Source organism: Lineus longissimus, chromosome 6, assembly GCF_910592395.1.
Source record: "Lineus longissimus chromosome 6, tnLinLong1.2, whole genome shotgun sequence".
NCBI classification, from domain to species: Eukaryota; Metazoa; Nemertea; class Pilidiophora; order Heteronemertea; family Lineidae; genus Lineus; species Lineus longissimus.
Genome location: NC_088313.1, coordinates 20,815,317 through 20,839,351, shown reverse-complemented (window position 1 = coordinate 20,839,351; position 24,035 = coordinate 20,815,317). Strand labels below are relative to the sequence as shown.

The 24,035-nt window shown below is 42.6% G+C and overlaps 3 protein-coding genes across 8 annotated transcripts in view; 1 reads left to right on the top strand and 2 right to left on the bottom strand.

Annotated features, from left to right (window-relative positions):
* LOC135489810 (cilia- and flagella-associated protein 46-like) overlaps positions 1–13,775 on the bottom strand; it is a 29,232-nt gene extending 15,457 nt beyond the window's left edge. For 2 of the 5 annotated variants that reach the window (XM_064775363.1, XM_064775364.1), the window contains exons 1-25: positions 13,622–13,775; positions 12,829–13,097; positions 12,061–12,125; positions 11,538–11,702; positions 11,274–11,397; positions 10,976–11,070; positions 10,514–10,672; positions 9,516–9,590; positions 8,899–9,024; positions 7,304–7,403; positions 6,914–7,012; positions 6,578–6,768; positions 6,220–6,316; positions 5,777–6,026; positions 5,284–5,551; positions 4,719–4,911; positions 4,399–4,532; positions 4,037–4,249; positions 3,677–3,920; positions 3,294–3,554; positions 2,914–3,092; positions 2,354–2,666; positions 1,921–2,088; positions 1,534–1,788; positions 1,002–1,179 (exon numbers count right to left, since the gene is read on the bottom strand). In XM_064775363.1, the coding sequence (XP_064631433.1) occupies positions 1,002–1,179; positions 1,534–1,788; positions 1,921–2,088; positions 2,354–2,666; positions 2,914–3,092; positions 3,294–3,554; positions 3,677–3,920; positions 4,037–4,249; positions 4,399–4,532; positions 4,719–4,911; positions 5,284–5,551; positions 5,777–6,026; positions 6,220–6,316; positions 6,578–6,768; positions 6,914–7,012; positions 7,304–7,403; positions 8,899–9,024; positions 9,516–9,590; positions 10,514–10,672; positions 10,976–11,070; positions 11,274–11,397; positions 11,538–11,702; positions 12,061–12,125; positions 12,829–13,097; positions 13,622–13,673 (4,273 nt within the window). In that variant the 5' untranslated portion in view covers positions 13,674–13,775. The remainder of the gene's footprint in view (positions 1–1,001; positions 1,180–1,533; positions 1,789–1,920; positions 2,089–2,353; positions 2,667–2,913; positions 3,093–3,293; positions 3,555–3,676; positions 3,921–4,036; positions 4,250–4,398; positions 4,533–4,718; positions 4,912–5,283; positions 5,552–5,776; positions 6,027–6,219; positions 6,317–6,577; positions 6,769–6,913; positions 7,013–7,303; positions 7,404–8,898; positions 9,025–9,515; positions 9,591–10,513; positions 10,673–10,975; positions 11,071–11,273; positions 11,398–11,537; positions 11,703–12,060; positions 12,126–12,828; positions 13,098–13,621) is intronic. The other 3 variants (XM_064775365.1, XM_064775366.1, XM_064775367.1) reach the window with 3 other exon arrangements.
* On the top strand, positions 637–17,203 carry LOC135489812 (PACRG-like protein). Of its 2 annotated transcripts, none has more exons than XM_064775369.1 (6): positions 637–654; positions 14,494–14,797; positions 14,960–15,118; positions 15,344–15,586; positions 15,849–15,929; positions 16,181–17,203. In XM_064775369.1, the coding sequence occupies exons 2-6, from the start codon at positions 14,627–14,629 to the stop codon at positions 16,235–16,237; spliced, it is 711 nt and encodes a 236-aa protein (XP_064631439.1). In that variant the 5' UTR covers positions 637–654; positions 14,494–14,626; the 3' UTR covers positions 16,238–17,203. The 2 variants fall into 2 exon arrangements, with proteins under 2 accessions (XP_064631439.1, XP_064631438.1); XM_064775368.1 differs by lacking the exon at positions 637–654 and adding an exon at positions 14,057–14,118.
* A 950-nt stretch (positions 17,204–18,153) lies between these two features.
* Positions 18,154–23,420, bottom strand: LOC135489706 (uncharacterized). Its single transcript, XM_064775196.1, has 3 exons — positions 23,339–23,420; positions 22,759–22,866; positions 18,154–22,471 (listed from the first exon to the last, which is right to left on the bottom strand). The coding sequence occupies exon 3, from the start codon at positions 22,431–22,433 to the stop codon at positions 18,807–18,809; it is 3,627 nt and encodes a 1,208-aa protein (XP_064631266.1). The 5' UTR covers positions 22,434–22,471; positions 22,759–22,866; positions 23,339–23,420; the 3' UTR covers positions 18,154–18,806.
* Between the last annotated feature and the right edge of the window lie 615 nt (positions 23,421–24,035).

Genomic DNA, 24,035 nt, shown 5'->3' with positions numbered 1-24,035 from the left:
GAAGACTGGGTATCCTAATATGATCTCATTTCAGCAATATAAGTGCACTGGGCTGCAATGAAGAAGGTGCTTAAAACTCAAAAGGCAGCTCACCTAGTAATTTGAACCACATTTTTGCTTGAAAAGTTATATTGGATCAATAGGATTAAACAGAACACATCGAAATGTTGCAAATGTCACTTTGTTAATATCACAAGAAAAACTGCAATAACATTGTTAGAATTCTCGAGAGTAAGATAATGAACATGATTGATAGATGTATAGATGAAACCTTGTAATAAACTTACAAGCTGATGCTATTCTAGAACCTGCAAAGTGAATTGATTGCAAAATGAACACACTAAAGTGAACTTGTATAGTGCAGTGGTGAATCATTTGGGTCTCATTTCACTACAGTGGGAAACTACCAAGGTTCGTCGCTCCTTGCAAACTTACCATCATACCATCTCAGCACACATAAACTTTGCATGATGATGGTTTTAGGATGTCCCCGTGGCAAGTTACTCCACACACAAAATACACTTTATGAAACTTCCTAGCAAGGAATACATGTATTTGGCATTTGAAACACAGGTGAAACTCTAACACATGAATAGAAAACAGCTGAAAAGGACTGTGAAGCAGGAATACAACTTGGAAGAAACAGAAAAGTAAGTAAGTTGAGAGTGAAATACTATGCATGCTGCTATGATGTTCAGGAGAGGCAAGATACTGAGAGTTGTATTAGGTTTACCATTGATTGGCTTCTCTGAGGTAGTAGCTGAGTCACCACAGAGTTGAAGGTGACTCCAAATGCAGGGTGAAGCTCGTCACCAAGAAAGACCACAGTAAAGTTGAGAAGGACAACATGTAGTTTTAGAAAAACTGGAGTTTACTAAGAAGCAGAAATGTTTCTACAAGTAGGAGTGAGTCATGCACTTCTAAACCTTATACAAAGACTGAGAAAGTCAAGAGAAGTAATGACAAAGAGCAGTCATGCAGAGTATTCAAGCTCAGCTTACTTGCAGCATGCAGTGTACCTGATGGCTCCTTCTTCTCCTTCTCAAACTGCATGTTGAGGAGGATGTCTGCGGCCCATTCGAGCTGATCCATCGCCTCCACCAGAGGGAACTCGTTACAGTACAGCCACTGGCCAAACTCGATGAGGTAGTCGCACTTCTGCCAGTCATTGGCAGGCACCTGGAAACAGAAATATCAATAGCATTAACAAACGTATGACTGTCCCAAGTTGTCTTAGTCTTTATAGATGATCAGTTGAAAATGAAAAGAAACATTTTCGTTTTTTCTCTCTCAATGTCTATGATGTAACTTCTATCATTCAGTGGTGGTCCATTCAGCAGGATTGGCTGTCTAAGGAGTGAATGTGAAATATTCTGCAATAGAATGGTAGAAATGGTCTGTAATGGTTGGGAACCACACAGGTTTGGGGCCTCGATCATGAAAATGAGATTCATCAGTTACTGAGAGAGCTCCTATGACATTCTGATAACCAAAGATCTTAGGCTATGATGATGGAAATATGCCTCTACTTACAGAGAGAGCTTCTATAGCATTCTGATAGCCAACGAGTTGAGCGATCTTCTCCTTCGAGCAGAGTGCCACCCGCCGCCACATGTTGGCCACGTGGTCCTCGCTCTCGTCCCTGAACTTCTGGATATCCATCTGCACGCTGCGGCCCAGCTTTGCCTTGATGATGACCCGGTGCTTGAAGATGAGGAGGCGATGGTTGGTACGAGGCATCGCATTGACTGCTTCATCCATCGACTTGATGCTCTCTTCCCATTCACCCTAACAGAAATAAAAGATCAATAATGACACAGCCTTAATCTGATGTCACCAAAAACAACATGGCTGTCTGATCAAACAGTCACTGCAAATAGGGTTTTCAGGTTTAAAGTAGAAAATCTGATGAAAACTCACCTTGTCTGAGTATGACTGGAAGAGTACACCATAGAGGGCAGCCCTAAGAGTGAGATCCTCTGATGTATCATGTGTGGGAGGGGCAGGGATACCTACTGGTAGAGCAGTACCTGCTGGCCCACCGGGGGCACCCACAGCTACTTTGAGGTTGGCACCGGGCAAAGCCGCCTGAGGAGAAAACAAAATAGTAAATATTCAACATGAAAACAAATTGAAGTGCAGTGTCAAGTGTAGTGCCCCAAGACAGAGATACGAAGAATGTCTTGGCCACTTGAGATTTTATACAGCTTGATATTCAATATTCTCATAGACTTTGATATTGTCCTGGTTGCCTCTGAGCTCTCATTCTCAATCAAGACTGGGCTATAAGTTAAAGTCCCGCAAGATCAGACTGGTTATACCTCCCCCATTTTGATAATAATAGAAACCTCACCAATTGTTCTGCCTCTTTCTTTGCCTGGGCCGCAACATCTGCTACACACTCAAGGATGATTCTGATTGGTTCCTTAAGGAGCTCTCTCTCAATTGGCTGGCTGACCAGCGCCATACAAGCATTCCAATAATGGCGAGCGGCATTGATGACCAGCTTGTAGTTACCGGCAGTATGACCGTATCTTGCACTGTTTAGGAAAGCCTCCATGGCTTGTCTTCTGATGGCGTTCTTGCCAAGCATGTTCTCCATCAAGCTCTGACCTAATAAACAGCTTGCTATGGACATCATCTCCTGTTCAACCATACACTTGTGACTGGAAATAAACAGCAAGTCTTAGTCAAAACAGCGTCAGTCCACATAGACCATGCAAAAAGTGATAAGGTGGGGATTTGATTGAAACTTTTACCATTGGTTAGTCTTATGACAGGATTATTACTGGTGGAGTATTGCCCCCCCCCCCCAGCCAGATCTTCAGATGCCAAGCCCCATTAGCCAGTCTTCATGCACATGGATTCAATAGAGTTGGAGCAAACCTGAACACAAGGTTGTATTGTGCTCACCTATCCAACTTTCTGTCCTTCCTCTGAGTCCCTTTGGCAGCAAACTCTAGAGCACGGTTACTTGTCTTCACCACGGCGCTATGGTCCTTTAGTTCATACGCGAGGTAGGCCAGCCTGGTCCACACTTGTAGCTCAACAAGTTTATCACTCCAGTCGCAAGGTTCAACAAGGTTGATGGTCTGCAAAATGAAAACGACATCAGTAAAGTCTGGTACACTTTCAATAATTACACAGCCACATTTCAGACAAGTACAGGTGGAGCTATTCAATTATCTATTCCTCTTTGAACAGAGACCAATAGAAGAAGCTTTATAGTATAACAGTAATGCTACCAAGCCTAGCAAGAAGAGGATTGCGTATCTTAGTTTTCACAGTCCTACCTCCATTAGTCCTGGGCCCTCCTTGAACTCCATGATGCCATTCCCATTGAGTGTGAGCATCTCCAAGGCCACCAGTGCACGCGTCATCGGACGCTGACCTTCCATATTCTCTAAATCGTCCGTCCCCAACATCTTTGATATCTGTTGCTGCAGCATTTGGCGGGTTAGGACCCACATCTGGAGGAGGGGGTGACGGATACCGATCGGCACAATGTCAGCTGGGTTTTCACCCTTTGTAGCGTCCAGACCATAGGTGCAAGCCTGGAAAGAACGAATAGTATTTGTGATGTGGTATTGAGGTAACCAGTACCAAGACAGCTGGCAAAGAAGGTCACCCAATCTCTCTCACAGACTTAAACACAAGACCACAGCTGACAACTTACATCCAAAGCTTTCTTGAGATCAGGTTGAGCATCAGGGCTGATCGCCACAGCTGTTGAACTTTTCATCTTCATAGGTGATGGTGCATCCTTCTTGCCTCGCTTGCCAGCTGACTTGGGTGGTGACTTATCCCTTGGGGCCTTTGGTTCACTCTGTTCCGTTTCAACAGGGGCAGGGGCCGGTAGCCACGGCTGGAGGTTGGCATAGGCCAGTGCGGTACAGATGTTGGTCAAGAGAGAAGTTTCACTGAAAGAAGGAAGAAAGATGATTTTGTCATATATGAATGAGTTCATTATGAAAATGTTGTCTTGAACAGCATCAACTTATCAACAGAGTGTATATTTGTCAACAATGTGTCTTACCCAGCATGGCCGACTTTCTTTAAACCATCCAACATAGCGTGGAGAGTATCGGTGATCTCCCTGTGTCTGTTCTGTGTCAGGATATGGTTGTTGTAATTCCATAAATAGGCAGTAGCACTACAGACGACCCACGACTCGTTCAACTCAACACCAAGGTCGATGCTCCTTAGGAAACTGTTGGTGGCTGTGTCGGATAACATCTTGATCCAATCACTGAAAGCAACAACAGGCATGAATTTGTTTATTAAAAGAAATCTTCAGCTAGACAGTCATACACCTTCAGGTATACAGAGAATTATAGCTTTGAATATCATTCAATGACTGATTTTGTGATCCAGCACAAGAGACTTCCAGGAACTTACCAGTAATCTAGCCAATCGGGATCTTCCTCTGGTTTCTTTGCGACGTATCCTTTTGGTCGTTTGCTCTTGTCCTCAGGTGGGATGGGTGAGTCACCTAACTGGATGCCTTCTGATCGCAACAAGTGCACACTAGCCTGAAAGGAAGTCAAGAGTTGAAATGAAATGTAACCAGCTCCAGTTATCACCTATTTCGTAAGCACACCGAGGTAGAAGGAACATGAAAGGGCTAGATTATAACGATTCCTTTCATTCCAATATTCACTTCAGCTAGGCCTTATGATCGTGCATCCACAAGACGGAAAACCAAATGTCCAACTCACCTCTCCATTGATAAAGTTGACCTCAGCGAGCGTCCTCACCAGATCTTTCTCGTAGAGAGGAATCAGCTGTGTTGGGGTGGAGGGCCGGCTGCTGGCCTGGCGGTTGATGTTACGTGGTGAGGCGTCCTCGCCGTCTGCTGCTGCATCTGGTGCCGTCTGCTCCTGGGTCTGTAGCCGTTGACGTCTCTTTGGCCTGAAAGCAAAAGTGAGTGAGCAACATTTCAGTGAGACCTCTTCTAACATACAGAAAACACGAAATAGACGAGTGCATGAAGTAGTCACAATGATTTCTAAGCAGTTGTTGACTGGCAGTTTCCCCGCGCTGGCGACCATCAGTCTGAGCAGAATCAGCTACAAACAATCATGGTTTTATGCTTGCACATTTAGCAGGGATTCTGTGCAGTGTCCAACAGTCTGACTAAAGCACAACATCTCAGCAGATGGGTGTAGTGGTTTCATCTTGAGTCTTGAGCTTTTCCCTCCATGGTGTAACAGTAGAACCAGGAGGCAATGAATCCACTACAAACTCATATAGAAAGATTCAATAAATGTGAAGATCACTAACGTTTCAGCTCTGACAGGCACAACATTCTTCCACCTCCCATCGTCATAGAGGAGACAGAACCTCGATGCAACTCGGCAGACGTCCCACACTTCTTGTTTACGTGCAGTCTTTGCCAGATCAGCCCAGAGTTGGGCCCGCTCGCGATCGTTTTCATTCCCCAATCTCTTGAGATGACCTTCTGCTTTGCTTATACTGTTCATGAACTGACGAGCTTTGGCTGCAAGCTTCTTGAAGATGGTCAGTGGACCCTTGCCTTCAGACCCACCAGCTGGAAGAAATTCAGAGAGAGAGTAAAGACCTAATATGGATTGAATTCATTCAAAGTTTTCAGTTCCCTGGTTCTAAAAGATACATCCCATTGACACCCTTTACTAAGGAACTTGCACAGAATCCAAATTGCTGAGTGTGGAACATACAAATGTTCATGACATCAATCAACATTCCACACTTCTTCTATAATTTTCATGCCAATTTGTGTGGTCTCCCCACCAACCTTTTGTTTCACTCTCGCTGTCTAAGACAAGGAGGAATGCATCGGGAGCCAAGGCTTCCCCAGCTCGGCAAAGCAACGATCGCTTCATCCTAATCGTGCCCGAATCTGACTTCCTAGCTTGTTCTATAATCATGGTGGCCTGGTCTTCGGCTCTTTCTGGCTGCTTGTACAGCTCAGCTCTCAGTTCAAGGCGGTGGAGGGCGACTTCCAGCCTCTCACGATACGCACCACCATCATCAAGAGATAGAGCCTGGAAGAAAGGTCCCGAAGTTTGGATGATATCAACATCTATGACATGTTTTCAAAACATCACCATTTTTTGAAAAACGTCTACTTGTGGTGCTCAATGAGGGAATGATTGGATATCTGTGTTCAGCCAACTTTCAGAGGTGACTCTAAACAGCCTAATAGATTCTGGACTTCACTCAGCCAAATAAGCCTACCTTCTTGAGATGTTCCATGGCCACCTCTATCTGTTCCTCGTCCTCCTCACACTTGGCCAACTCGGTGTGTACCTGACACCTCAGCAGCACCAGCAAGCTAGAGAAAGATTGGAAATTGCTGGAGTTGATGTAGAGAACACATAGACCATAGTAACCTGAATTCAGCTGATAAAACTGAGGAGGATGTTAGGCATGAGATACCAATGATACAACTGCCTACACTGTACAGAAAGAGATGCGTTTTATACAATCCTCCGATTACTGAGCAAACTAATCAATTGTTTGCTTTCAAAGACTGAGAAAGTGATCAAAGTGATAACTGGAAAATGAACAGGTATAACTGAGTAAGTGTACGAACCTCTGAATTTCCTCCAGTCCATCAGCAACCATTGTGAGTGGTTTGCGCACATGTTGGCGAAGGTTTGACTGGGTGAGTGGCAGACAAAGGTTCCACTGGGTAACGCAGCCGGCCTGGATCACATTGGGATTCCCCTGGCGGATGGCATTCTGTAACGCTTCCTCGCAACGCTTAATGGCTTGTAGGCGCACCTGGGGATGAAACACAACTTGTTTACAACTTCTCATTTTGAAATTTGGTCGTGAAGAAATAACTGATTGACCTAAATGTATTTGAATTACAGAAGACTGTTCAGGTTGTGTTGCCTAAGATAGTTTGTCTTTACAAGGGTCTCACCTCAACGGCAGCTTTCTGGTACGATTCTTGTTTATCAGCCAGTTTCTTCACCATCAGCTCAGCCTGGAGGAATTCAACTTCAAGGTAGAAACCCTGGTCCTGAAGTGTGAAATTCAACATACAACAAATGATAAGTATGTCACAGTCACAGTAACTGAAGCACAGTTGGGGCCTTGCGCAACAAACTGTCAAGTGCTGCATCTGTTGGCATCCACTGGGCACGTAGCAAGAAAGTCCTGTATTGCGTGTTATGGGACTTTCATTGCACAGCTTAAGAATTGCTTCATGTTCGATTCATGAAATGGACAGAGAATTGCTCAATGAGCGAGTGACAGAAGAGAAAATTGAAACATTTTAGATGGCACTTTCAAACGATGAAGGATTTCTTACCATCGTGATACAATCTTTGAGAGACTCAATGCACTGTTTACACATGTCTGGTTGTTCTTGGTCGAGACAGAGACGCGCCAACTCCAAGAGTAGGTTCGGCCTGGAAGAGATCATTATCACACCAGATGAGCTACATAAAACAACAGAATGGGATAAGAGAGAACAGACAAAATGAGAATTGCCGTTCCCTTCTTAAATCCCTTTCAGCATGAAAGCTTAATGATACATACCTGTGGTAGTATTATACTCAAATTGAAATAGATGCATCAGAAGCAAGGACTCAAACAACACAGTATTACATCTGATCATCAATCATAAAGTATCAGATACAGCCTGATGAAAGACTCAGCCAAGTTAAGCTACTGTAAATAATAGATATCAGTTGAAATATCTTGATCACTACTACTCTTTGAAACAAATCTATTACATTGGTGAACTTTCTCTCAACAAATATCACACTGGCTGTGCTTAAGATGTTAAGCCTGCATGAACACAATCTGTCAACTGCCACCATGTCAGGGGGTGCAAATTAATTACAGCTCATTTCATATTTTCCCATCCAGGACTCACAGCGTTCAGCTTTTGGATCTATTTGACTTTCAAATACTGGTGTCATTAGGATGTGAAGTTGTTGAAAGGGTAAATGTGAAATGAACTGTTGATGGGCACATGGGAAAAACATTAAAGCCTGATGATTAATACAATAAGATTAGAGGTGTGCATCTGGGAAGAGGGACAGTTCAGCCCCAGGCCCAGGTTCAAAGTCAGACTTGGTGCATTATACATGGTTATATCAAATTCAAAGGCATTGACAGGAAATATGAACTTTATCCATTTTGTAATCAATTAGAAACAGGGGTGTTTGACAAAACGTTGTGATGTTAGGCCGATCCTTTAGATGTCACGTGACTCACTTATCCAGGCTATCAAGTGGGAGTTTCACCAACGTGGGTGTTGGAGTCCTAAGCCCTCGACCAGCTGACCCAACCTTTCTGTTAAATCAAAACAAATCAAAGCTAAACAAAGCAAAGAAATCGCAAGCAACAACACAACGCAGGAAGCAGGTATCAACAGCTGAAAACTAAGAAAGGAATTGTCTATTAGTAAAGGGTTCGTCTTGGGAAATCTAAAAAGGAGGCAAATCTGTCCACCACCATCACTTTGCAGGTGAACTGTGGCTGGAATCATTCTAACGGCAATCTGTAGCTAAGGTTTGTTTCCAGTTCTCTTTTCAATTAGATCTACCGGTACATACTTCAGGCCCTAAGGACAAACAACTTGATCTGAATTGGGAGGGTCACACAATGGAGAGGGCTTTGAAGTTCCCTCTGGATGTTGAAACTACCTGGGCCTTTAACCTCATAAAGGGACTTCTTCTCCCAGATAAAGTGCCAAAAACCTCACCCGATTATCGTCGCACACCTACATTTTCTGTGGAGGGAAAGGTGTACTACCTGGACCTAGGCGAGGTGTGCACCATTGGAAGAGGGCAGCGTACCCTAAGGAAACAAACCGCGTGGAAAATCTACCATTTCAATCACCAGGCTGTATATTATGTGCAACCACCAAGCTACTGATTTCTGAGAAGTATTTACCTCCCAGGGAACTTTGGATCGAATACCATCGTGGACTCAGTGAGACTACCCACTCGGGTACGTGTCCTCTTTAGTCCCAAGCTGGACGTTCTTCTTATGAAGGTCCCAGAGGGCAAACTCTGTGAACTGGCAAACAGGATATTCATTAAGGCCCTTCACACAAAATATGCGCGCTGCATGTTATGTCGTAATATAGCATAGAGACAGATTCATATGAAAATTCTGGTCAAAACTGAATCTGACTAGTTTTAACTGTAAAGCAAGGGATGATATCTAAGGATATCTATTGCTTGGGAAATTAGTTGGTAAATTGGCACGAAAGTGGACTTTAGAAGCACTGCAACCAAATGCAATTCTGTTGCAAATGGTAAGAATCTGGAATGGTACTTCACAGCAGAATACAGGACAAAGCAGGTTTTAAGATGGACAAACAAATTCAGCACCTGAAACTCAATGTTGATCATTTAAGCTGATGCCATAGGAAATGCCATGTAGTCATATGTTTTATGAGGTATGCAGCTTGTTTGACAAGTACCAAACCTTTGTACAACAGTCTTGTAATAAACTATAGGATTCTGCAGGGAGGATCTAAGAAGCATGGTCTCTACAATGTTTACCTATCAGGGCTTTCATCTGAAATGCTGGGTAGTTGGGCTTTTGTTAAGTTCTCTGGTAGCCTCCTCGGAGTGGCACTGAAATAGCATTTAGACTTGTCTTTGACCACAGAAATATCAGCCACAGACTTCCAGGGTAAGCTCAGAGAGTAAGGCAATGCCAAAAACTGGAGATGCCAAGTCTTGAAAGACAACACAAGGAGACAGAAGGACATTCAGAACAAATCTACGCAACAATTCAAAATTCAAAGACAACTGTCAAGAATTGAAATAAAAAGAGGCATAAAAACAGAGGAGGCAAAGAGTTGAATGGGCATCACATGTGTGGAGCTAATCACAAGAGGATTAGACTCTATCACTCTGCCTCCTCAACACAGTAGAACAGAAGAACAGTAACAATCATTACAAGTAACGCACCGCAGAGGTCAACACAGGTCACTTACCACACAGGATCGGTATCATTGTACAGCTGTACAATGGCTGGAGTTGTATGTGATGCTCCGCTATAATAACATACACCAATTTCACAATCCATTGCATGTCGAAACCACAGTGTTTATTGCCTCGAGCAGAATATCGCACATTTGATGGGAAGAAAACATGCATACTTAGCAAAGAGACCATCAATTCCTTTTCAGATACCTGCAGTCGTGGCATCAAACTTCTCACTTTACCACCGATTTGTACTTATGCCTTTGCAAGGTGAAGTTATGTCAAATATGTTGTGTGACATTACAGTGCGCCATTCCCCCCGAGATGCGGCCAGTGGTGGGCGACATCCCATTTCCCCAAGAAGCATCAGCTACCAACAGACCATTGTAAAGAAGAGTCCTAGCTCAACTATAGACTACATGAGAGTAACTATGCCGGTTATCAGATATCTCTTTTTGGGCATACGAATGGCAACTGATGCCAATCTAAAATGTGCCTGCTAGATACTATTCACTTGTCAGTTTAAGACCCCATCATCTTCTGACACCTCTCTGTCATCCATGACTCACCTTTCTCCATCAATGATGCCCCTCGTGGGGGTCCCCGCCCCTTTCCTGCTAGGAGTGGTTGCAGTCAGTCGCGGTGGTTCCTCTCCCTTCGTGATGTGAAGTAGGATCCGATTCAACTCGGTCAGGATGTGAACTTCAGGGTCTTTCAGCTCTATTGCCCTGAAGACATGGACAGAGAGATAACAGAGGGAGACAAAGCAAATGATGAGCTTCTACAATACGTACATACTTCAAAGTCCTTCACCATACGGTTTGTCCTATGGCATAATATCAGTTCAGTAGGCATCGTTTAAACAATACTACCAGTGGCTATATCTGGAGCATACAATTGTCAAATGTTGTAACTCTTAGGCTTTCATATAATAATAACTGCATCAAAGGAAGTGTTGGTGATAGGATGTCAATGAAGAGCTGTCTTTCAAACATTCTAAACTTCTTAAGGACAACTACATTCAAACTTACAGTTTTAGTTTACATATCTTGTAGTAAATATTGAGCTCAGGATTTGATCGTATGTCCTTGTGAAACTTCTGTGAATCGACCAACTGATGTCGCACCTGGAGACAATGAGAGATAATTGATGATTGGGGGGTTGCATGCATTTAACGACCGATTAAATTGAGTAATTTTCAAATACCAAGTTTATTTACCAGGGAACCAATAGCTGTTAGTGTTTCTGACAACCACCATGTCAGGTAATACTCTGGCCAATACCCCCCCCCCCCCCCGCACCTCATTTGACTGGTTTAAGATTACCTACCATCAGCCCAAAGACTTCCTTATAGAGTGATGGAACATGCTGCTTAATGAACGTGGAGGCAGCTGTTGCAATGTGTGCCGCATCACCCTGTCTGCCAGCATCCATGTGACACTCTATCAGTGCTCTGCAATGATAGAGACAAGTTGAAAACCTTTACTCACAGAATGTGGGAAACTGAAACGATTACGGGGGGCATTACTGAAATCACTTACTGCAAAGAGTACAGAGAAAGAGGATTAGAGTCAGTTACTAATTTGTTCTTACATCATGAGCTGTGCTCTCCATTCGTAATCCTTGTCATCAATATCATCAAGCGCCTTGACCACCTGATGCAGACTCTGTGCGAGGTACTGACGATACCGTGGCTTCAGGAAAGGACGACAGAACTGCCAGTAGAGGACGGATGCATTGTAGACCAGGAAGTGGTACCTGAAACATATCATTGAGTTTCAATATCGAGGCGAGGTTGTAGCTTATGCTTCCCACTATTTAATATCAAAATGCATATCAAAACTCTGGCAGAATGTCTCAAAAGAGGAACTTGATGTTCATTGGCAAACTTTATGGGGAGTGGCCAGAGCGAAGCAACAATCAATGGTGGGGATGGTCACAGAATCTTCTGTCGCCTATTGTAAGGGATCTGTCTACATTTCTTCTTGCACTCAAATTCACCAAAAGATCTAAATAAATTGAAACCGTACTACCGGTAATATAATTGAGGTCAAATATTGAAAATTTACTCTTTTTCTGGATGGAGCTGTACTTAATTAGGGGGGGGGGGGTTTACCTTGGGTTATCTTTTGCAAAATTGATGGCCTTGACAAGGTATATCACAGCCTTCTCTAGTTGCTCCTGAAAGTGAAGAAAATGTGATATAAAAGATTTCTAAAGAAAAAAACTCCAACTTTTTGTTCAAATTCTTTTTAAATTTGGCACTTTTAACATTTGATTTCGATACAATGGAAATGTAAAAATCATCTCTTTAAATAAAAAACAAATAAATCTTTTCAATTATAATTCAATTACAAAAGCCATTGGACCATGACTCGGGATCATTGCCTCCAAGATAAAAGGCATGAGGAGCCTTTTGTACTTCCAAGTGCTCAGCTCACTTGACACTATTCTAAGGAAATTGGCATACAATGTCAATGAATCAATAAGATTAATCCTGACAGCTAGACAATGCTAATCTTACAAAGACTGGGGTGCCTCATTACATAAGGCAGTAGGCATGCATGGGTCAACTGCTCTAAACTGGTTCCTTGTTGAATTTGAACCAGTTCTATGCTGGACAGCAAAGCATGTGTGGGCAACTGGAAGTCCAGAAGGACTTCTTTACCGATTTAGGACTACATTTAAGCAGTGAATGAATGATTCCCAATGAACATTCTACTAATCATTGGTAAACTTCATAAGATTTTATTTGAAAAGTCTTTCTTTGGTCTGGCCTAGAAGTAGAATACACAGGACATAGAAGAAACGAAAGCTTGTAAATTTTGATCAACTTCTTCAAATTATTTTCCTGGGATATCCACCATTTCTCTATTACACTTACTGGGTTATTAGCGTTGGCTGGTGCTAAGAGCTGTGCCTGACAGAGGTATGCTCGGCATAGAAACTGGTTTGACGGCGGTGTCTTCATGAAGTACATCTTGAGACACTCCTTGGCTATATCAGGTAGCTCAATCTGGAAAGCCACTTCAGCACACAGAACATAAAGATCTGAGCTGAAGGCGTCAGGGCTATCGACCACAAGCCTGTTCTCTGCATAGCTCTTGAGTAACTCATATGCCTGCTGTAAGGGTTGCACTGCTTCATCTCCTCCTAGAAAAGATTCATAAAGTTACAACAAGACTAAAGTAAACCATTTCTCGTTCCTCCAGGATAAGGCTTGCCCTTACTCTTTCATATCTTGAGGAACTACACTGCAGGAGGAGAAGATATCAGAGTAGGCCTTTGAGTAGGAGACAGAATACTCAATAATTGGAATGAGGCCACCGATTGGTTGAATCGCAATCAATCATCAGGTTGTCATTCCCACGTCGCAGAAAAACTGCCCGTTTGTTGGGTGCATACTACAACACTCAACAGTGAACAGATGATGACATTGACAGTAGACTATTAATAGTATGACTGCGAGTAGTAGGGTTGAACTTTCAGAAGGATATCATTGATCTTATTACATAAGGCATTGGGACAAAAGCAGTGCCTTTAGTGCCTTGTTCCCACCAGGCAAGTACGTTTTTTGTTACTGTCGTCAGAAGACCAAGTCACTGTCCGATAATGGATTCTAAATTGTGCATCTGGCAATCGATAAAACCTGTCTTTCTAAGAACAAATGTGCTTACCAGCGCCAGAATTTTGCGCCGACGACAATAAACTTCGAATATTAGCATCCATAGTTTATACGCTTTCAAAAAAATGAGTAGAAAAAGTCATCAAGGACTGTAAATGTTATTAGTTAGCTCATTTTGTCTGAACGTTTCGAATGTCAAACAGGTCAAAACAGCAAGCACCTGCTGTAGACTATTTACTTAGCCGACATAAACAAATGTTCATGAGCGAGACAAAAATAGTCCTCAATACAATTCAATGCCCTTTTAAAAGTGATACTTTCTTTGTATAATGACTGGCATAGAACTTGAAAACAGTACTGACAGTATCTTAAAAAGTCTGCTGGAAGGGTGAAACTAGATATTTATTAACCGAGAATTAATTTTTAGTGATTCGGTTTTCCCTGGCAACATTTGCGCAGGCGCGAAAGCACTCTACCCAGAAATCAATTTAAAACAAAATGGCAACTTTTTCCTGAAGATTTACATGTATTCATGTTTTTGAAGAAAAGGCAAGCAAAAGTCGTTATTCCTGATCAAAACCAAGTAGCTGGTAGTTCCAGTCCAGTAGCCTGCACAAGTTGTGATTTTGACAAGAAACAAAATGAATGAAAAAATAGCCTAATCCCCGCCGGCCCCCACCAAGGGCAAAACGACAAAACGCCAACAGTCGGTGCACCTGTCCGCTGACTGAGGGAAGCCCTGGCCCCCGCCGTTCTGAAGTGAAACATAAGGCTTTTGCTAGAGTCGGCCACACTAGTCACTACGTTTACTAACAAGGCAACGTCGCAATTGTCAAGTCAGTTAGTCGCAATGGCTGTTGCCCCGAGACTTGGTCTCCACCAACATACAATTTCTCATGAAGTTCTCTACCATTTTCATTTCAGGCTGATGTGAACAAGGTGGAAACTTAAATCTTGAGTTGTAGGAGAGAGCCCATTACTAGACTATAGAATATTGACAAGAACTGAAAATCCGCTGAATAGCTCCGGGGGTGACATCGAGTTGGTCTTACTTAAAATGGCCTCTCGGGGAACGAGGACAAGGAATGGCTCTACAGGTTCAGGAAAAAGTTCTGCAGGATCAAGCCGAGGTTCTGCTGGGAGCAGCAGAGTACCTGCTGGTGGTGTGCAGCAAAAACGCCCACAACCCCGTCCTTCTGATGTACTCAATCCAAAGACTGTTGATCCAGTTAGTATTGTAGTATGTGTGTCGTCAATATTCTTTTCATAGTACAGCTCTACAGAAACAACACATTAGTTCAACACAGATTGATCGAGTTTTCCTAAATTAAGGACTTTGTCTTCGGTCCTCCTCTGTTATGCAATAATGAAATGCGTTGTTTCCTTTCAGTTCAATGCCAAGGAAAAGAATGTGACTGCTTTTGCTGCGGTCTACCGGAATGGTGGTGTACCATGCAGACTCATCCATGGTTCGGTCAAACACAAATTAGCCTGGGATACCGTCCCTGAACAAGTGCCTTTCGACCCAGTCCTGGTCACCCTTGCTGAGGTATGTTGGTTATCCTGGGACACCAATATAGGACCAAGGGCAAGGAGCTTCGTCGTTGTTTCATAGTTCATTTTCACATCCAAATTTGTGATCTGTTATCAGAAGAATTACTTGCATGGTTGAAAAACGTCCCCATCAGAGTTTGTTCGATCACCCAGTACGATTAATGATACTAAAACAATCTCGTTGCTCCTGTACTGAAGTTACCAAACCGTCTTATTCCAGGGCCTGCGAGAAACCGTCCATCCATATACTTTCGTCGCTAGAACAGGATTCAAGGAACTTCTTGAGACACCCGACTCTGGTGTGAAAGCAATTCCAATATTACCTAAACTTCAACATCCCATCAGACTAGCTATGGCTCATTCCGACCCCTCTGTGTTTGAGGGTGGACTCGATGCTCTTGTACAGTTGAGCGATGCTGTTGGTCCGGCTCTGAATACCTACTTGAAAAATCTCCTTGTATCAGTAAGTATGCATCCTTATACAGATATTATTTCATATGTCCATGCACGGGAGATGTTTCATAACTACCGGAGCTAAAGGCTGCAATCTTCGAGTGACCAGGACACAGATCAAGAATCAAGTTTGAGGGATTCTCCTGTTTTATGCTTCTGTTCAGACAAGTATCAAGTCTTGAAAGAAGTTGATGTCCTATCTTATAATAGGAGGTGAAAGTGTTTTTAGGAAATGATACGATTATGAATTAGTCTATTATCCTGTCTTTCAGATCTCAAAGCAAATGATGAACAAAAAGTTTACCGAAAAGATATCTGATTCCCTGCATCGAGTCGAAGGAAATGGTGGCAAGGTAGGCTTTGTTGAATCTGTCAACTGTTCATGACTTGATTAACCATGTCAACAGTCAAGTGGTGGAGGTGGCTCGAGGTAGCACATTGCTGTACTGCCAGCACTCAAGGATTTTGAACTGATTTTTGTTGAGACTGATCACGGAAAGGAACTTTTGCTGTTATGCATGGCCAGCCCAGCAGATATAAATGTTATCTTTCTTGGATGTGCTTGATACGACTGACCCTCTCTTCTTTCTCTTTTCCTTCTTAGGAATGCCTGCCGATCATTAAATCAAAGATTCCGACATATTCAAGTATATTTGCATAGAAGTCATGCAATCCATCATGATCTGCTGCTGATTCCAGGAACTAAGACTGCTGTGACCAGTTTGACTATTGTCCTTTATAGTTTGGTGGCAAAGTTGTTGATGTTTTTTTAATGTGGTTCTCTAATCTGGGCAGGACTCATTGTTAGGAGAATCTTACTAAGGATTCAGAATTTGAGTGACATGTTCAAGGCTGCCTGGACTGCAACTATATACTCATCTTGAAAAGACGTACTTATGTGATATTTTGGTGTCATTCTTATTAAAGTGAATGATCATGAATTAAGGTTTAAGGCAATGCTGTTTGACAGAGAGTTGAACGAATCAACAAAAATAGGTGCATTCCACTGTACATGTATTGTGTGTGTAGAGTACAGACATTGATTAGGTATGTCTGTAAGCAAAAGCGCCGTCTTCCTCACCAAATATGGCAAGTCAAACCTCTCCTGTACTTCCAAACCCCTTTCAAGGACATAACCCATTAATCGGTATGAATTGAGCCGTACTGCGTTTAACATGATGACAGTGTTACAGTAAGTCAATGGATTTCGTGTTCATGTTCTAACAAGATAATGAGTTAATTTGTATTGCATTTGTGTTTGATTTTATATATTGTAAATACCAATGTGCTCGATGATATTCTGTTTTCTGTTGGTTTCCACGTTTTGTATGATAGGTGTTTTTAAGACCACTCTTTGTATATACTCTTTTTTTTAGTAACTTCAGTGAACCCTTTCTGTAGCCTAAAGTTCCTTGTGTGTCAAGGTGAACTGACATGTACATGCTTGATTGGGGTAATGTGACAAGATCAATTTGAATTGTAGTTATATCATCAGTTGTAATTCAATTCATACTCAAAATCTGTCGGTTATGACAGGTCAGTTTGCTTGTAAATATTTGAATTCACAACGTCCGATGTAGATAACTTCGTCTCATGCTGGCATGTGTCTGTAATAAAAGACAATGAATTAACACTATTTCTCTCTTTTGTTGTTATGTTGCCGGTCATTGAAGGCAGATGTTTTATGTCTGGTACATGGATGCAATCAGACATCTCACAGATGTCAATGATACAGGGGTGGCTAGTTTCACAACAGACAATGTTCCAGGGCCTACAGTCTCAAAACAGGGCCTGCAGTCACAATCTTGCTGTATGCACCCAGGACAGGGCCACATTACAATATGCCCAAGTTATGGATGTAATAGATGGCCAGTGCTGCCACAACCTTGTTGTTTATATCTGGGACATGGCCACTGATGTGGTTTTCTCACAAGCAGCCCTCTCACTGTCGAGAGATGAACAGGGACATGGTCATACAGCAGGTGACCAATAACAATGAAAAGGATGAGATTGTCACAACCATGTCCCCTCCAAGATATCGATATCGAGCCAGTGGGTGATATGAATAAAGACTAGCAAATGCTTTTACTTCAATTTTGTACAGAAAGGCCTCGTGTAAATGTACATGGAGTTTTAGATAAAAGCATTTGCTAGTCTTTATTCATATCACCCATTGCCTTGGTCTCAATACGATTAAACATCATGGACATGCCACATCTACAAAATCATTAGAGAAACAGCTGCTTATGTCCACACAAGGGACAGTGTCACGATCAGGTTGTCTTGTTGCTATAAAGCAAAATGACCTAGTGCCTTCAGTCACAACATGGCAGGTGCAAATCACAATCAGCTGTTCTAGAAGATATCAATGAGATCAGGCTTACCGCAAAGTAGCTGGACACCAAGCTCAGCACTAACTAGATGTCTTGGTGACCATAGTAAATCAGGGAAGCTGCTAAAGACAATGCCTTCACAGTTAGACATTAGGACCAAGATGGCCGTCTCAACATGCTAAACACAAAATGAACAAAAGTGTTTTACAAAACGTAACAAATTTATTACACTTCATACATTAGCATTATTAAAACATGAATAGAGTCAGTGAGAATGCATCCATGCACCAACCTTGCCACTGCAATCTACACCAAATGATCAATTTGAAATTTAAGAAAACATTCAATATATAACCATATCAGTTTCGGCTGCAAAAGGAAATTCATAAACAAGCGTTCTAAAGTTATTTCATACCCCACAAAATCTAACTGATTTGTATCTACAAGCACAAAGTCACTTTACCAAACAAGGACCCATTTTTCAACACTGTTCTGTTCCAGCAACCCCCTCCAAAGTAAGATAATCAGCACTAAACAATCTGCCAACCACAGCATGCCTCGACTCCAAACAAATATTCATAATTACTTTCCATAGAGGGTTCATGCCTTTCATAATTAGCAACAATTCATGACAAACAAACACATCTTCAAAACATCTAGAAAAGACTACAGAAGTAAGTTTAAAAGAAATGGGCACATTTTGCCAGCTAAACATCATCTCATCATTTGAATTTGATCGGATTATCGTACAAGTCCAACTCCTGGACAATTTGACAAATTGTCACTAAAGGGCTCCACTAAGTGGTTCGCCATTAAATAAAATAGAAAATATCGTAGATTCCAGTGCAACAACCAGCATGCAGTCATCAAATGCAGAGATGTCTATCACAGAGTTGTTTACAATTTTTCTTGCTTGATTTTAATCTTAGGTGGTCGTCCTCGCTTCCTCTTTGGTTTCTCAACCTCAGGGACACCTTCCACCGTGTTGTCATAAACTGTATCGACATTTTCACTCGGAGGGGCAACGTTGGGGTTACACATAATAAACATGGGTTGTTCAGAATATACCATGAAAGGCATGCCATCAGCAGAGACACCTGGATTATATAGCATCTGAGGCTGTTGGTCTAGAGATGCTGCCTGCAGACCTTCATAGGAGACTGCCATTTGAGGCTGATAAGACTGAGGATATACTGGGACAGGTGGTACATTGTCAGGCTGCAAGCTGTGAACGTCAGTAATCATCAACTGTGGCATACCGAATTCGAGTCCTTCCCCAGTTTCCATTGGGGGATCTAACTCCACAACAGGTTCTTCAGCAGGAACCTCCATTTGACATGTCTTTTTTAGTGATCTCCGTTTTCGAATTTTTTTCACCTTCACCGTGAATGTTCCATCACAACTCTTCAAGATGAAAAAACGTGTCGTCTTGGGGAGGACGAAACCTGTACCAGGTCGGATTTTCTTAGGACAACGTTTGAATTGCACTTTGAGTTTTTCCCACTGTTTTTTCCGAAAGCCCCAGCGGTCTTTGTACCGATACTCAAGCGGGCGTGTTCTAGCACAAGTACATGAGTCATCGCTTACACTAGGTTCTGGAGAGTTGATGGTCACACTTGATGCAGATGGCACACACGAATAACTCATGGCAGCAGAAGGCTGCGCGTAATTCAGAACTGGTTCCTGAATCTGGCAATTTCCTGGGAAATTCACCACAGGCTGCATCTCTTGACTCAAGTTCGGATTATTCCACTGGAAAATATTTTGGGCGTAATTATCTGTACTGGCAGTCATAGCACCACTTATTTGTAAAGGAGTGTCGGCACAACTCATTGAGTATCCACCTGGAATGAAGCTGGTAGCTTGTTGGCAAGGAAGGTTGGTGTTTGGAACTGCATCGCTTTCAACCATGGAATCAACACGACCAGATGGTTCACATGCAATGTCACTGTTTTTTATCTCTGTGACAGGAGTCCTACTAGCACTTACAGTGGCCACACAACCGCGGTTCAGGGACATGTTGGCTTCAAGTTCACCACAGCATACCTGGAGTGTTCCCTGTACAAGATTACTAGCACTTTCCTCTGCCCCAAACTGTGACTGACCAACAAGAAAGCTTGGTGTGGCTGTTGAGCTGTCAACACCAGCTGCTGCTGCCTGTGAAGATAACATCTTTGAGCTTTCAGTCCTGAGTACATTGGGCATGTCAACCAGTTGACTAGAAATCAGACCAGACTCCTTTTCTTCACTTACACTGACATCATGCATTGAAACTGAATTGTCACCAGAAAGAGCTTGAATAGAGTCAGGAGTTGGCACAACCAAGTCGCTACAGCCGCTCTCAGGTGGGACATTTGGGCCACTACATGTAGCAGGACTTGTACCAGGGTTGTGTGCAGTCGGACAGGGAGCATGACTACTTGTAGTCATAACGGCAGGATGATCACTAGAACTAGAAGCTTGGGCAGGTTCCTTGATTATTTCACCTGTAGAGAGTTGCGAGCTTGGTGAGGGAGACAAAGAACTGTCTGAAGTGTCAGAACTTGATGAAACTTTCCGCTTCTTCTTCTTCTTCTTCTTTGCTTTCTTGTTTCTATCTGTTTCCGAAGTCTGCATGGACGTAGCTTTCCTGGCTGTGAGTGCAAAGGCATAGTCGAGTCCTGTTAGAGGAATCATAGCACGGCGGCGCAATAAGTCTGCAGGGTGGGAATCATTGTTCTCTAAGAAAACAATCTCGTCAAAAGTCAGATCCAACTCAGAAAGAAGGAACTTTTTATCAAGTATTTTCACCATCAAATCATATGCGATAGAAGTGTTTTGATTCGCGATGAGCTCATTCAGGTTTTGACAGAATTCAGCAACACTGATCAGTTCGCCAGCTTCCCGATTGAACGCATGTAGTTTCTTCCCTCGCCATTTGAATGCTCGTGCACTAACAGACTGGCAAGATGGTGGTGACACTGGCTCAGACTCCATGGAAACGGAGAGTTCAACTGGCGGCGTATTATTACTTGTACTTGGTATGACTGGAGTATTTGTTTCAGTATGAGCACATAAGTCCATTGTTTTCACGGCAGTAGAATTGGGCACAGCTCTTGAGCTCGTTTCCTCAAAAGTTTTTACCTCAGAGTCAGAGAACCATTTATTAGACTTAGGCAACATATCAGTATCAATTTCACCAGATTTCGATTCAACTTCATCGCATGTTTTACCTAAAGTTACTTCGACACTATCAGTAATAGGACATATTGTATTCTTGTCACCTGAATCGGTCTTGACATAGGAAAAAGTGTCCTTAGAAACCATTGTGACATCATTTGAAGCTAGTACTGTTTCAGTTTTCATCTCCATACTTTCATCAGTCTCCACCACAGGTTCAGAATCTTTAAGAATGAGATCATTTGGACATGGCAGTGTCATTTTAACATCGTTCTCAATGACATTGTCAAGCGGTTCACGTGATGATGAATCACTCGGTTTTCCATCAATGGTAGGGGATACTATTTCAGTATTTGGTTCAGTTGGTATCACAGATTGAGAGTCTATGTCTAGATGACATCTTGCTGCCTCAGATTCAGCTATATGATCCTTCTGATCTAGCATGGAAGATATCCCAACACTTTGGCTCTCAATGAGAGCAGTAGACTCAAGCAGAAACCCATTGGGTTTGGTCCTATCCATAGTTTTGTTCAGTTCAATTGTCAAATTTGGGTGGACAACATGATCAGAGTCTACATCTGCTGCCTGTCTGGAGGACAGCCCAAGACAACAAGTTTCTTCACTTAAAGGTTCTGACACGTTTCTTTTGCCACTCTGTGAAGTAACAGGAAGAGAAACCAAAGATACATCTTTGGAAACAGACTCCGCCGTTGTGACAATATGAGAGGATTGTTCGGTTTCACAGGGCAATGTCTCAGTAGCTATACTCGACACAGATGTGAATGTTGGCTTATTTGGAGGTATCATGGTGAAGGAATATTGTTTCCATTCAGTGTAACCACTGTCATCGATATCAATCCCAATTCGTCTCGATACCATATTAATGATCCTGTGAACACTCTCTACGCGTACAGCATACCTTTTTAAACGACCTGCTGTTTTGAAAACACCATTGTCACGAAGTAGAGTCACTTCAAGCTGCGTAAACAGTTCTTTTTTTATATGATCTGCCATGCAGAAATCATATATTAGTTTCATTTTGGCTTTTGCAAGCAGTTTGGACTGAAGTTCGTCAAGGCTTACTAAGCGACACCTTCCGTCTTCCCGTAAAGCGACATGGAATATGGTCTCTCCAATTAGTACCTTTTGAACAGTGTCAGTAGCTGGGGCTGAGGAAGTTGGACCAGTCTCAGCAAGGTCGTTAGGATCTGGTGAAGCAGACTTCTTTGGAGCAGCCTCATTTGGATCTGCCAGTACGGCAGCGAACACGCCAGATATCCCCGAGTCAGATGAAGCCGAGCCGGGTGTCGTGTCTCCAGATGGCACTGAACCTAGTGGAGAATTTGACGGGAGATTTATGTCCATCTTCAATGCAGGTGGTGCACTCGATTTGATGCTTGCCACTAAAAAGAGAGAAATACATTAAATTCATAAGATTCAGATAAAACACATCATCAGATAACAAAAGTGATTGATTATTGACAACAGACCTCATGGGTCATGAGACTGAGAGTAGTGTCAACAATTCTACCTCCACTGTGGGGCGATGGAGTTGGAAATGCATCCGGGCTCAGAATGTTTGCAAGTTGTCTGAAATGATATGTCCTCTTTTGCCACTACAAGTCGCATCCCGAGGGCGAGGACTGTCCTTACTGTCAATGAAGCTGCAGTGGAAATTGTTGATAATTACCAATAAATCCTGTCCTGTAGTGCAATAAGGCTATGGTTGCATATGTCCAGTAATGATGGGAACTCTTAAATTTTCATTTTGATGGACTCCCTTGAATCGATGAATAATCTGAAAAGAAAAAGGCAATTTATGATGTACGTACGTAGTTGCAGGCTAGAGCGTACCCGTAGGCCTATGAGAGTGCATAGTAACATAACCCTGCTAGTGCTATAGGAGTATAGCCATAAACTTGGCATAAGCTAATTCCGCTAGCAACTTTCTACCCATTTTGGCATCCCCTAGATGATTCATTCAACATTCCAATCCTATATGCAAACACTGAGCTACATTGTACCAAGGTTGGCCTTATCAACACACCGTATGTAATGCATAGGCCTAGATATGAAAAATTGCATGCATTTTCATCTGCATGCACAAGCAGTGCCGAGTGCATTTTCAGGGTTTTTCGGCGATTCGACCACTTTCTCTTTGCGTCCGATTCGGACAGCGGATGCTTAATTTCATTGCTGGCCTTTTGGTCAATTGTTTTGTTTATTAGTAATCAACAGGCAAGCTTTGTGCAGATTCAAAATAAACGTACTAGGAGGCAGAAAAAGGGTTTTTTTGAGAACACAACAATCGAGCGTTCTCAAGATTTTTTCCATAATTTTTCTTAATTTGTGATAAACGTCTGTGAACTAATTCCACATTGGCCGTGGTATGCCCTTAAGGCTGTTGCTGTTGTCGTTTGTCAAAATCCAGTAAGACCGAAGACAGCTCAGTCAACCCGAAGACCAAGCCGTCGGCGTGACGCTTTCGAGCTCAATTTAGTGTTCACCGAGTGGATAAGGCTTAATTGTCTTGGCTGATGTTTTTGTATTATTGATTCAGAAATAGTTTTCGTCGTAGAGAGTGCCGTCTAGTGGAATTCGGAACCATGGTGAATGTGTATGTTCATGCGGCCCCTCTTGGTGGGTTTTGCGGCCCATGTGCTCATCACATTTTTACATGGCTGGTCCTCCATCATAGATAGACGTCGACAGTAATTCGCAGGTTCAGTGTTCGCTTATGACCTTGTGACACATCTCAGCCGTTGTTTGTCTAATTATTGGACGTTTGGATAGGTTGTACCGTGTGAACTGTTCCTCTTGTGTGCGGCACATCACACGGCACATCACTCGACGGCAGAATATGATCTGTTGGGCTGGGAACATAAAGAATGAATATACATTCCTTTGCCAAGCCACAAGTCCACAAGCAGACTTTCTCAACTTGACCTTTAACCAGCGGTGATTAAG

What these genes read in the sequence shown, in the direction of transcription:
- LOC135489812 (XM_064775369.1), top strand. Translation starts at nt 14,627, where the DNA reads ATGGCCTCTCGGGGAACGAGGACAAGGAATGGCTCTACAGGTTCAGGA. An exon ending in ATCCAAAGACTGTTGATCCA is followed by an intron (nt 14,798 to 14,959) that starts GTTAGTATTGTA and finishes GTTTCCTTTCAG; the next exon opens with TTCAATGCCAAGGAAAAGAA. An exon ending in TCCTGGTCACCCTTGCTGAG is followed by an intron (nt 15,119 to 15,343) that starts GTATGTTGGTTA and finishes GTCTTATTCCAG; the next exon opens with GGCCTGCGAGAAACCGTCCA.
- LOC135489706 (XM_064775196.1), bottom strand. Translation starts at nt 22,433, where the DNA reads ATGGACATAAATCTCCCGTCAAATTCTCCACTAGGTTCAGTGCCATCT.